Source organism: Eucyclogobius newberryi, unplaced genomic scaffold, assembly GCF_026437365.1.
Source record: "Eucyclogobius newberryi isolate DKJ021-1_F unplaced genomic scaffold, fEucNew1.0.hap1 SCAF_10, whole genome shotgun sequence".
Lineage (NCBI taxonomy): Eukaryota > Metazoa > Chordata > Actinopteri > Gobiiformes > Gobiidae > Eucyclogobius > Eucyclogobius newberryi.
This window is the reverse complement of record NW_027315724.1, coordinates 29,570,218-29,583,922: the sequence shown is the minus strand read 5'-3', so window position 1 is coordinate 29,583,922 and position 13,705 is coordinate 29,570,218. Positions and strand designations below refer to the sequence as shown.

General features: G+C 38.6%; 3 protein-coding genes across 3 annotated transcripts in view; 2 read left to right on the top strand and 1 right to left on the bottom strand.

Annotated features, from left to right (window-relative positions):
* Positions 1 to 724, top strand: part of LOC140367526 (ATP-binding cassette sub-family G member 4-like) — a 54,094-nt gene extending 53,370 nt beyond the window's left edge. Inside the window, exon 15 of the mRNA XM_072454045.1 lies at positions 474 to 724. Within this exon, the coding sequence (XP_072310146.1) occupies positions 474 to 699 (226 nt within the window). The 3' untranslated portion in view covers positions 700 to 724. The remainder of the gene's footprint in view (positions 1 to 473) is intronic.
* dhx40 (DEAH (Asp-Glu-Ala-His) box polypeptide 40) overlaps positions 1 to 13,705 on the bottom strand; it is a 264,848-nt gene that overhangs the window by 214,919 nt on the left and 36,224 nt on the right. The window lies entirely within an intron of this gene.
* On the top strand, positions 5,877 to 13,521 carry LOC140367534 (sodium- and chloride-dependent GABA transporter 2-like). Its single transcript, XM_072454056.1, has 14 exons — positions 5,877 to 6,036; positions 6,104 to 6,238; positions 8,875 to 9,015; positions 9,583 to 9,667; positions 9,741 to 9,873; positions 9,938 to 10,072; positions 10,163 to 10,266; positions 11,430 to 11,554; positions 11,941 to 12,053; positions 12,166 to 12,303; positions 12,390 to 12,492; positions 12,568 to 12,668; positions 12,735 to 12,905; positions 13,402 to 13,521. The coding sequence occupies exons 1-14, from the start codon at positions 5,883 to 5,885 to the stop codon at positions 13,492 to 13,494; spliced, it is 1,731 nt and encodes a 576-aa protein (XP_072310157.1). The 5' UTR covers positions 5,877 to 5,882; the 3' UTR covers positions 13,495 to 13,521.

Genomic DNA, 13,705 nt, shown 5'->3' with positions numbered 1-13,705 from the left:
TTTGTCTGTAAACAATACTCAAGTCAGTTGACATTTATTTTCAGTGTTCTGGTGGGGGTTTAACCACCTTAATAGAGATATTGCTGCTTTGCAGATAATATTCCATAATAGAGTATTAAATGTATCTCTATTCATTGAGAGTAGGGGTTAGGTACAGTCTACAGGTTTGACAAAGTTACAGGTCAGATGTGTGGAGAGGCGACCTCACTCACAGTTAGATATTTTAAAAACTAATAAAGTAATTTAATTTCTCGTCAACTTGAAAAGCAGCACTCTGATTGGCTGTCCTTGGGCGGCTTGCCGGTCTTTCACTTGGGCATATAAAAAAAGCTGCCGTAAAGCTGAGCATGTTTCCAAAGTGCTCCTGGTGACTTACGCAGCACGCTGTTTCAGCTCATCCTTTACATAGTGCACCTTTAATGTGTGTCAAAACATGTACATATTGAGACGCACTGACTGATTTAATATTGTAGGTACAGCTTTGAAGGAGTGATCCTGTCCACCTATGGCATGAACCGCTCAGAGCTGGTGTGTCCGGAGGACACGTGTCAGTTCCAGAAGCCGGAGGAGGTACTGCAGATGCTGGACATGGAGGACGCAAAACTGTACATGGACTTCATCATTCTGGGCATCTTCTTCCTCATCCTGCGCCTGGCCACATACCTGGTTCTCCTATTCAAGATCAAAGCTGAGAGATAGGGCTCTTTTCTACTGATGCAGTCTCACTGGTCATGAGCACAAACAAATGTAAATTATTTATGTTGGTGTTGCTCATCTAATTTATTATGGTAATGTTTAATTGTGATGATACAATACACTGCTAAATTATTATTACTTTTGTGTGTTGGATTGTACATTTAGCATGGAGCACTTTAATTAGGGTGCACGTTCATGAAAGGGGCTGTACCTGGACAGCGTGTGGCGTTAAAAGTAGGTCAGCCACGCCTATTCATTTGTGTTGAGTGTGGCCCAGGTGTGTTGTGGGTGTTGTACCCCTGCGTGCCTCAAATGTGTGTACTTCGAACAGGGGACTTAATAAAAGTTGCAAAACGGAATGTATCGTCGTATCATTCAAGGGTGCAACATTGGGTTGGACCACAAACAATTGAATGCCATTAAAAGAATTTACACTCTTCAAAGACGCTGGGACGTAACCTGACCTTCTTTCTTTATTCTTCTTTGTTTATCATCAGTTATTTTAAGACTAAACCCTAGAATATTCCTTCATGAAAAACAAATTATTTTATTTTGTATTCATTTTTTTTCTACAAACAGATGTTGTTATAATGATAATAATAATATTGTTATAGGTCTGCTATTAACACAACAAACGCCTCTGCCATAAAACAGGGAATGTCAAATTTGAAATTCACAGACATGTTTTACCTCAGACATGGGTACGGTGCACAAAGACAGTCCTCACCTGATCATCATATAAAAACACTGTTCTGATTTGACATTTTCTTTTGCCTCAAATTGTCACTGGTGTTGCAATGTTATAAATTGTGCCTTAAAGACTGAATTCCTATTTAAAAAGGTATTTCTGAAAGCCGAAACAAATTAATACATTTTCCCGACTGAAATCATTTTTTATAAAAAATAATTTTGTTGTAGTCTATTTTAACTTTGATCAAGAAAATGTGAACATATAAATAATGACTAGATTTATGATAAAAAAAATAAATAAAAAAAACATGTACAGAATTTTTGACACTATCACTATTTTCATTGCCTCTATTACTTACGTTACGCCACTAACTTTATCCAACTTTTTTTTACAAAGTTTGCTTGTATTGTGTATTTATTAAATGCTTCGACTGCACATTACAAATGTCAGCAGCACTTGGAAAACTACTAAAGATAATTCAATTGAATACAGTAACGTTTTTAATTAAACTGTCTGTACAAGTATATTTTGTGTTAATGGTTATTTTGTATATTGCCATGTCGTTTTAAACAGTTGTAAAATTTTGGCCGTGGCTACAAACTCACGAGTGCGACCCATGGATCTATTATAGGTGCGACCGGGAAGAGGTTTTTTGCGTGAAAGAGCACGGTGCCCTGAGCTGCCACTCTAACCACCACCTACTTCTACGTTTAAAACATGCCACACTCTTCTCAGCGGTGCCTTGAAACAGCCAATACATCCATGGAAACAGCAGGAGGACCGCGACCATTATAATAATCTGATGTGAAACAGAAAGTCCACGATGACACCGAGTCAACGCCGTAAAGTGACAAAATGTAGAGCCACCGCTCAAAACACCTGGCATTCCTGGTCCCATGGTCCACTCCTGGTCTGTTTATATACAAACAGAACACTTTGGACTGGTGAAGTGAAATGTTGCTGTTTTGGGGACAAACTCATGTGAAATTAAAATTAAAATATGATTTTTTTTAAGCAAAAACTCAATTTGTTATTTGTTTATTACAATAAACTATAACGATTGTTTAAAAAAAAAAATGTTTATATGCTTTTAAATGGTTTATGGAATGTACAAAAAAGATTGATCGAAGAAAAAAATCTATAGATTACTCGATTACTAAAATAATCGATAGCTGCAGCCCTACTCAGCATAGCAGATCATAAATAAACTATAATGTGCAAATAAAAATACAGGTAACTAAAAATCTCCTACACCACCACATGCACACACACAGGTCCACTGCAAACACACAATGGCTGAAGCGCGTTGAATTGCCACAGTTCATTACTGTTCATTGTTCCTATGTTGTGAATTTTGTTCATTGACAATGGCAATAAAACTTATCAGATTGTGATTCTGATTCTATGTTCAGCTCCATGCACAGCTCTAATTCATTTATTTATCCTTTTAATGGTTGCACAAACACCATGAAATCATGGATGTAAGCTGCAAAGTTTTGAAAAAATTAAAACAATTATTTATTTCTTATGATCAACAGACGTGGTGAAATAAAAAAAAGACCTATATAAGTAAGGTAAATTTGATTTTTGGAGTGTTCTTTTGGAATAACTTGATTTCAGAAACAAACCACAAATTAACAGAGGCACATGTTGTGTTCGTCACATAAAATGGAAATACAATGTTGCTTTATGTAAATAAAGACTTATCATTATGTAGGGTAACAATCTCACACATATTTGTCAATAAATAGTGTATGTTAAGTTTTTCAATACCTTAAATTGTGTTGAAATTTATTGAAATGACTTTTTGGATAAAAGCCCAAACATCTTCAAACATATTCAAAACAGTGTCCAGATGACCACAACGGACTCTTTTTCTGCAGTGTTTTGGCTACAAATAATAAGAACAAAATCTTCTTGGTCATATTTGTATGTAATTATGCCTGTTCACTCAACACTGTAACATCATAAAGATTATAGTGGGCAGTTAAAATTGTATGAATACGTTTAAAACAACATGGCAAAACAACTTGTACTGACAGTTTAATTATTATCTAGAAATATTGATTTGAGTTGGGAAAATATTTTAATTTGTCAAAACAAATTAAACAAATTAATTTCAGAAATTCCTTTAAATAGGAATTCAGTCTTTAAGGTACAATCCATCAAATGCAACACTGTGCAAGTTTGAGGCAAAAGAAATGTTTGCCCTTCTTGTTGTAGAATGTCAAGAATGATTGAAATATAGTATATTTGAAAAATTTAAAGCAAATCACTTGATTAAAAAAAAAAAATCACTTGATTTAAAAAAAATAATTAAAATCACTTGATATAAAAACAACTAAATGAAATCACTCGAAATTATTTTTGATTTTCATGAAGGAATATTCATAGATGGACAGGATCACTTCTTCAAAGCTGTACCTATAATATTAAATCTGTCAGTGCATCATAATATGTACATATTTTGACACACATTAAAGGTGCACTATGTAACTTTTCTGGTGAAGAGTTCATCACATCCACCTCCACCAGAAAGATTACATAGTGCACCTTAAAAAACATGAATCCAAACCTGTTTCATTTTATGGTCCAGTCAGTTAAGTTAAGGAACACTAACAATGCATTTCAACTGACTTGAGTATTGTTTACAGACAAAAGGATGTCATATTGTGCAATAAAATACTCACACACTTGACATAAGACACGTAGGTGATCCACTGCAGAGACTTAGGGATTGAATCAAAATGGACATCGCCTCCGTTTTTGGACTTTGTATAGTTAATGCACCAAAGCCACTTAGGGTTAGGGTTAGGTCTGGTCCCCCGCCCCGTCCCGGTCCCTATCTCTCAGCTTTGATCTTGAATCAGAGAACCAGGTATCTGGCCAGGCGCAGGATGAGGAAGAAGATGCCCAGAGCGATGCTTTGCGTCTGGAGGAATGGCAGTGTTACGGCGCCAGCCCATGGGGGAAGCTGGGCGGTAACAAGTGACACACAGCTAAGTGTTGGACTGTGTGGCCAGAAAGAAAGAAGTAGCTGTGGAAAGACGGAGGAGACGTGTCAGTCCTAACACAACTTGTTTAATTCTGATTCAATCATCTCACACAATCAATAATAAATAATATGATAAAAGGAAAATAAATAAATAAACAAAGAAACACATTTGGTTTAAACGATAAATATCCAAATTGACTCAGCATAACATATAATAAATAAATTATAATGTGCAAATAAAAATACAGTTTAATCTCTCCTACACGGCACACACACGCATGCGCACGCAGGTCGGCAACATCAAATAACAGGTGCCTCCAAATGGCGGCAAAATCTGTGAAACGGTCTGCAGCATTTGCAATCAAAATGTTATAATTTTGCATGTTACCAAGCACCTGAACAATTTAACTTGCCCAAATAAAGCTTTAATACTGCACATGGCAGACTCATGGCGACACATAAGACCACATGAACGTTATAAACAAAAGTACATTTCACTTTCACAAAACGCTAACAACAGCTACTGTTTGTTCTGTCTCCACATTTACACATGGACTTACTTTGAATCAAGTTCAAGTCAACAATAAAACTGTTATGTCATACCTGTAGAAAGAGGGAGGAGATTGAGTCAGTCCTAACACAGCTTGTTTAATTCTGAGTTGCGCCTGAGCATCGTCTCTAGTCCCCACAGGAGCGCTTAGAGCACCCTTTACTGGCTGGATGTACCACAAAATAAACGACATTAGCAATGTCAATCATTCACTGAGTGCTAACTGCATACCTGCAGGCTCGTTCTAGCTCGTTCTAGCTCGTTCCCACCATGGATCTGGTTCCCACACACCGGCGTATCAACCACGCATGCGCAGCCAGGGAAGCGTGCTGCTAACGTAGGAATGGACCAGAACGAGCCTGCAGGTGTGCAATAGATCTATTAGTAGCACGCAGGGAATGATTGACATGTGGGAGAACTACTCGACTGTCACGAGGCCACGAGGAAACACAACACCTTATTTTAATTTCACTTGTAACATATAATAGATGCACAGAGGCGAAATATATGAATATTTGCTCATTTCTACAAATAAGAGAAAACATGACATTTTGTGCACTCACGGTTGTGTCTGAAAGCTGGAGCAGCACATGATGGACTGAAGTGATCAAAACTGAATATTACACTGACCAGAGCGAGCTAGCCATTAGAAAAAAGACAAAAAAATCACTCAAACTAGAACTGAAAAAAGATCATTCAAAATGATTCTGTAATGAGAAAAATAAGAATCAAAGGCCAAAAACAAAAGCTCACTTGCATTTAGGGGTTGTTATGCTATATTATAGCACCAGACAGTTTCTCATTCTGCATGTATAATGAATTCTTGAGAAATAATTTACCTCTCTGTGGCATCTCGAGGAGTTGCTCATTAAATGACACTTTGTCAGAGGACACAAGGAGCACTGAACTACCACACAAGTTTCATTGATTTCCCTTTGATTTTGTTAATTATGTTGAAGAATTTTTTCACTGAAAAAGACAAAACCCCCGACGAGAGGGGGCATTGGGCGAGTAAAGTCGAGTTCCTTCTCGCCGTGGCTGGAAATGTAGTTGGTCTTGGCAATGTTTGGAGATTTCCTTATCTTTGCTATAAAAATGGAGGAGGTAAGTCATAAATAACTGTTTCAAGACAAACTTTCACGTTATTCATGGATATTTATTTTTAATTCAGGTGCATTTTTGGTGCCCTACCTGGTATTTGTGGCGACCTGTGGTGTTCCTCTGTTTCTTCTGGAGACGGCAATGGGACAGTGCACTCAAGAAGGAGGCATCACCTGCTGGAGGAAGCTCTGCCCTTTGGCCGAAGGTACAAACAGAATAGTATTAACCCTTCCGAGCGATAGTCTAGAAAAAGAGAAATATAAACAGAATGCCAGCAAATTAATCTTTGAACAGACAAAAATGGCAGAGGAGTTACGGGGCCCAGGTGCTGGTAATGGTAAACAGCTCAAAGTTATCTCAGTTTGAATGCACATAATTTGGATCTAAGCAACCAGAACAAGCCAAATGTGTGATCACTGTGGTGGGCTGCCCTGGGGAATGAAACCTTTTGTAATGTGAAGTTTGCTCAGAAAAATATTGAAAAAATGACTCAGTTCCCCTTTCAAGCATCAATTCAACTGCTTTGTATTTCTTTTCTTGAGTTTGTCACTGACATTTTAATTTGGCTCACACATCCTCTTTGACGTACTGAACAAAGAAAAGCTAATGAATGTGGCAACACCAAAAATGTGCCATTGAAATACATGGCATTTTGTAAACTGTAAATAGTTGCGGACAAAATTAACGTGTTAAACAAATCCAACTATATAGAAAAAGCTTCAGTTGTAGTCATCTGGACTCAGTTAGAAAAATTAGACGTTTCGACTCTCATCCAAGAGTCATTGTCAATAAAAGAATTTAGGTCAAGAACTCCGATATTTGTACTATTCTGTGGGAAGTCCAGCCCATTGGGAGGAGCCTTCCTGAAGTGGAAAGAGTTGTTTGTTTCAACAGAAACTCACCCCGCTTGTATCTACCGAGCCTATTCAAACTTTTAATGGGCTATTAGTATCCTCTTTGTCTTTGTGAGACCCTGGCTCAACCACCCTGAGGACCTGATTAGCATCTAAATGTCCTGGTCCTCTACCTCTCCAGGGGTTCAGTATACCATTATAGATACCAGGAAGATTGAATCTTAGCCCTCCATTCCTGTTTAAAGGTCTTTCTTTTTTAACAAAAATAGTTTCCTTGACTCCTCTTTCAAACCATCTTTTCTCCCTGCTTAAAACCTTCACATCACCGTCTTCAAACGAGTGATTAGAGGCTTCAAGATGGAGATGCACGGCGCTCTGTGGTCTTGAACTTGTATTTCTTCTGTGCTGATAAAGCCTCTTGTGTAGAGGCTGTTTTGTCTCACCTATGTAACGTTCTTTACAGCTTTCTTCACTGTATTGGATAGAATAAACTACATGAATAGTACAAATATCGGAGTTCTCGACCTAAATTCTTTTATTGACAATGACTCTTGGATGAGAGTCGAAACGTCTAATTTTTCTAACTGAGTCCAGATGACAACTGAAGCTTTTTCTACATTGGAACACGCCTGGACGAATGAGGGACTACACCGACAAATCCAACTATGGCCTAAAATTAAGGGAGTGTCTGCAGAGCCGCGGCGCGCGGCCGAAAAAGCCATGTTATTTTTGTGCCGGCTCCTGAAACTGCGCCGCTATTTGACCGCGTTTTAGCGCCGTTTTAGACCGCGCCGGGTTAAGGTTAAGGTTAGGGTTAAGGTTAAGGTTAGGGTTAGGGTTAGGGTTAGTAAACACATACTGGCCACCCCACAACAAAGTAACCAATATAAAACGTGCATATCTTTGACTTGATATGTTGAATTGTTTCAAACCCGATGGATAAAGGTACAATTTGTTGGGTTGTGATGTAAAATTGTGCCTACACATCTTCCTTGGCAACCCCCTTTGTGTCACCGTTTGTGGATGTGGTCAGAACCCTGGATCTAAAAAACAATGCATCTTTCACATGGATCGTCATATTACTTAAAATGGTCTTAAGTTGTGCAGAAAATTAGGCTCAATGATGTAGCCTATAATTTACATGAACTTCTATTTTATTTCTATATATATTTCTCTTCAGTGCCCCAACAAATTTTCAATGGTATAAGGGTATAGGGTGGTATAGGGTGCACGGTGGCAAAGGCGGATAGCGCTCTTGCCTCCCAAGAAGGAGATCATGGGTTCGATTCCCGGACCAGACCAACATCACATGATCTCTCTGGGTGGAGTCTGCATGTTCTCCCCGTGTTACCGTGGGTTCTCTCCGGGTTCTCCGGCTTCCTCCCACCATCCAAAGACATGCATGTGTTAGGTAAAATTGGTGACTCTAAATTGGCCCTAGTGAATGAATGTGAGAGTAAACTGTCTGTAATGTCTATGTCTCTGTGTTGGCCCTGCGACAAGTTGGCCACTGTCCAGGGTACCCCGCCTAAGGCCCGAAGTCACTGGGATAGGCTCCGGTCACCCGTGACCCCGAAGAAAATGGATGGATAAAGATTTTGGGGGAGATATGATGTACATGGTTGTGTTTTAATCAATCCAATTTATTTATCGAGCACAATTCGTACAAAGTGAAATTCGTACAAAGTGCAATTGAAAGTGCGTAAAAACACATACAAAAACACACACACAATACAGTGCAATAAATAAATAAAACATAAAAACACATAAACATGGTATTTAAAATATTAAAAACCAGGTAAAAAATATTTCAGTCATAAAAACAAAACACAGGTTCTGAGTGAATTTCTCCACTCGGAGATGAATAAAGTTAGTCTTAGGGTTAGGTCTTATCTTCTGGTCAGAAAGGACATGCTGTAGGTGTAAAAATGGCAGGTCCAAAGACAATTTAAAACATGTTTGTCGGCTCCATGTTGGTATTTTACAGGTATAGGTTATGGAGGCCAGTTGATCCTCCTGTACAGCTGTATGACCTACATCATCATTCTCGCCTGGGCTTTGCTTTACCTGATCTTCTCCTTCAGCTCACAGCTCCCCTGGGCCAGCTGCCAAAACTACTGGAATACTGGTTAGTTATTGCCAAGAAACAGAAAGGAACCACATGATTTTGTCATTTCTGTTTCACAAGGTAAAGTTCAAATCAAATGTGACTTTTACTGATAACAATTGAAATGTTGATTTATTCTTGAATACAAAATCATTGGATATGATTGCTTTTTATTGGTTTAGGTTTTTAAGACAAGTATCCGCTTAGTAAGCAGAAGGCCATGGATCTGAGAGAACCTCACACGAGTGTCTCCTTTGCCAGTTCCTACTTTATGTCTAAATCCAGTTGGTTAAACTTAAAAGTCGTCTCGCTGATCTGATTGGTCCCAACCTAAAGCCAAGCACCTGCACTTGAATGACTCAGAGCTAGTGCAGCCTCTGCAGCTCAGTGAGTCTGGAGCTCTGGAGGAGAAAGAGCTGAACAAAGGTCAGCTGCAAAGGTTCACTTGTGATTGCAGTTCCTTTTTTACAACACCAAGAGTACAAGCTATGTACAGTTCCTTTAAACAAATAAGCTGAACTTTGTGGATTAAACTTTTTTATTGAGTGATTTTAACATATTTTTGTCATGTAAATGTTTTGTTCACAGTGGACTGTTTTGACCTTACAACAGAAAAGAACATATCATGGAGCAATGACACTTTCTCCTCCTCTGCTGCCACTGAGTTCTGGGAGTACGTTTTAAGATGATTATTTTTGGGACATTGTATCAATTGGTTTGATAATGAAAAAAATGCTGTTGTTTAGGAGACGGGTTTTGTCTATCTCTGGTGGAATTGATCAGATAGGCAGAATCCGTGTTGAGATTTTGTTGTGTCTTATTACGATGTGGATCATCTGCTACTTTTGCATCTGGAAAGGGGTCAAGTCAACAGGAAAAGTAAGCCATTGAATATTGTTCAAAAAGAACATTGTAAATTGTATTTATACTATTTTCATTTCAGGTGGTTTATTTTACTGCCACTTTCCCGTACGTGATGTTGTTAATATTACTGGTTCGTGGACTGACTCTACCTGGGGCTGTGGATGGAGTAGTGTTTTATCTTCTGCCAGAACCGTCTCGACTTATGGACCCTCAGGTGACGGAATCGTCATATTATTTCTTGTGCCATTAACGGTGATGAATATTGTTTGTTTGTTTGTTTGTTTGTTTGTTTGTTTGTAATCAGGTTTGGATGGAGGCGGGGTCTCAGATCTTCTTCTCCTTCAGCATTGGTGTGGGCTCTCTGACTGTACTGGGCAGTTATAACAAGTACAACAACAACTGTTATGGGTAAACCTGTTTTGTTCAGGTCAGTTTGTTATTATGTCAAAGACTGGACTCGCATCCAAAACTCCACAGTGGTAGAAACCACATGTGCCATGCCCACTGCACCACAGGAGAGCTTTGTTCAGTTTATTTGCATTTTTAGTTTATGGGGGTCCTCATGCCATACGGCGTACTCAAGCAGTTTTAATAACTGCTATAACTAGAGTTAAAAACTGCTTGAGTTTGTTTGGGACATGTGCCACTTTGGTGTTCCTCCAGTAACAATTATGTTATAAACTTCTCTAGCACCTTTCCAAACTCTGGGAAGAGTTGGCTTTCTCCTGCTCATTCTAGGGTTGCAACTAACGATCATTTTGCTAATCAATTAGTCCCGCTATTATTCTTGTGATTAATCGATTAGTTGTTTTGAACGCAAGATATTAAGTGAGTTTGACCCAGATGAAGCTGATGTGGCCGTTTGAGGATCCTGGTAGAGCACATTTATGGACCAAAGAGTATTTTCATCAAATACACTGAATTTACTCAGGCTTTGCGGCTCGATTTGAGTCATAAAGCTCTCAATTCATGGCATGTTTTGGAACATATAGTCCAGATAACGATTATTGAATACCTATTTGGTTGGCGATTATTTAAATAATTGATTATGGTAGTTGCAATTAATCGGTTAAATTAACTTCCCCCACTGCTACAGAAAGATTAAGAAAATAGGGTGACGCATGTTTCCTACTCAGGATTAAATATATAATTAGACTTGCTTATTGGTGTTTTTTAAAAAGAATATGGTGAGGGCCAGGCCTGTCGACAACGACCTCTGTATTATAAAGTAATAGGAAGAAGGTCTCAAGACGCTGGGAGCAACAGACCCATTTGTGCCCCTCTAATCCCCCGGTCCCAGATGAGGAGCCAGTTTTCCCTTTATTACACTGACATTTCACAAGAATATACAATGAATGTTACAAAAATGACAGATATAGAACCAGATCTTTTCTGACAAGGCCTTTGAACTCGCTGAATGTCAAAACAAATCTGCACATCAACAACTAAAATAATATACCGTAGTCCTGTAGAATGATGTCTTCTGAAACCCACAATAGGCTTTAGCCGTGAGACGTGTATGGAGAAAGAACTGAATCAAATCTCATATAATGTCCTCTTTGATGTGACAGAGACTGCATGTGGCTGTGTCTGCTGAACTGTGGCACAAGTGTGGTGGCTGGATTTGCAGTCTTCTCAGTGCTCGGCTTCATGGCAAAAGAACAAGGTGTATCTATTTCAGAGGTGGCTGAGTCAGGTAATAGATGCAGTTTACTACATGGCCAAATAATTATCGTCTGTGGAAAAAAATGAAAGAAAGATGATGATGTGGATGATGTGTCCAAGCCTACACTGCCCCCTTGAGACAAACATTGAACACTGGATTTAAAGGAATTTCTTGGAGGCAAGTCATGTCTGGTCAGGCCTTACATTTGGTCAACCAAGTATTCATTTTATTTATAAGTAAATTAAGTGAATGAAGTGAGTGAGTGAATAAGCTAATAAATCATGTGCACAACAAGTGGGCCTTATGTTTCTGGGCACATGGTAGAGATAATCCTCAAATTATTTTGTAATATGACAATGCAAGTTTACCATGCTACTGATGCATCAATGTTTAGTGAAAGTAGTCTTGTTTCATAGGACCCGGGTTGGCCTTTATAGCATACCCACAGGCTATAGCCATGATGCCCCTGCCTCAGCTGTGGGCCGTCTGCTTCTTTATAATGCTCATCCTCCTGGGCTTGGACACTCAAGTAAGACAGAAAATGCTTTCAAATAATATTTAATGATATATTAACGGAGATTATTTAATTAACAAAATACTAGTATATTACAAATAATAACATTGTTATTTGTGATATCCAGTTTGTTGCCATGGAGGTGATCATGACCTCGATCATCGACATGTTTCCGTCCGTGATGCGTCAGGCCGGGCGCCGTGAGTTTTTCCTCCTGCTCTTCTGCCTCACCTGCTTCGTCCTGCAGCTCGTCATGGTCACTGAGGTGTCTCATAAGATTGTCTTTTGAATTCTCTACACGCTTTCCACAAAAGCATAAACATCTTTAAACCTCATTATCATTGTCCACAGGGAGGGATGTATGTCTTTCAAATGTTTGATTACTACGCCTGTAATGGAGCCTGCATCCTCTTTCTGTGTGTCTTTGAAACACTGGCTCTTGGATGGGTTTTTGGTGGGTACTATAAACAGATTAAAAGTACAATAAGTAAATGTAGGAAAATTGTTTGGTTATTGTTTTTCAAAAAAGGTGTTGAGAAGATGTTTGGGATCATAAAGGACATGACAGGTTCACGGCCCAATATCTACTTCAAAATCTGCTGGCTCTATCTCACTCCAGGAGTGTCACTGGTGAGTCTGATGATCCTTTATTTATATAGATTTATACGGTTCTTATCCACCATTATTATTCTGTAGGTCTCTTTCATATGGTCTCTGGTGGAGTACCAGCCTCTAACATTTAACCGTTGGTATGTGTACCCATCCTGGGTGTACATTCTGGGCTGGGTGCTGGCGCTCTCCTCCATCCTGATGGTGCCAGGGTGGGCCCTGTACAAAATGTCCACTCGGTCTGGGACAGTGAAACAGGTATGAAAAGTATGAGGCGACTTATCATTATGTAGGGCAACAATCTCACGCATATTTGTCAATAAATAGTGTATGTTAAGTTTTTCAATACCTTAAATTGTGTTGAAATTGATTGAAATGACTTTTGGATAAAAGCCCAAACATATTTTTTCAAAAAACAGTGTCCAGATGACCACAACGGAATCTTTTTCCACAATGTTTTGGCTATACTGTAAACAATAAGAACAAAATCTTCTTAGCCATATTTGTATGCAATTATGCCTGTTCACTCAATCCATAAACAATGAATGCATCGACAGATTTCTTTTCAACATTTGAGGTGTTGCCACACATATTTATGTAAATACACTTTTGTAAACACACATTTCATTCTCACTACTTAAAATAGAATGGCATCTCTGGACATCCAGTCATTGTTTTTGAAGTTCATGAAAAAAATGGCCAATACTTTTTAGGCTTTAATACATTTTAGTAATATTTTGTTTTCCTTCCCCAGCGTTTTAGTCGTCTGTGCAGGCCCAGTCCAGAGTACTCACCGACTCCTAAACAAGACACAGAACTGAACCACACTGAAGACCGTCCCATGTGAGAAGTTACATAATATGATGGTATTTGCCAACCACATGTTTTTCTTGGAGTGTTTTTTTTAATGTTGCATTGCTTCCACTTAACTGCAATAAAATAAAAATAATTGAAAGTTCTTCCAATCTTTATCTTTATTTAGATATGAGAGTGAAAATGAACAATTTACAAAATGGTTGATTACTGAGCACACAAGGATTCAAATCCTGCAAACACAC

Bases quoted from the DNA above. Each gene is read 5' to 3' on its own strand.
- LOC140367534 (XM_072454056.1), top strand. From the start codon at position 5,883: ATGTTGAAGAATTTTTTCACTGAAAAAGACAAAACCCCCGACGAGAGG. The intron at 10,073-10,162 runs GTGACGGAATCG...GTTTGTAATCAG, and splicing joins CTCGACTTATGGACCCTCAG to GTTTGGATGGAGGCGGGGTC. The intron at 10,267-11,429 runs GTAAACCTGTTT...TTGATGTGACAG, and splicing joins TACAACAACAACTGTTATGG to AGACTGCATGTGGCTGTGTC.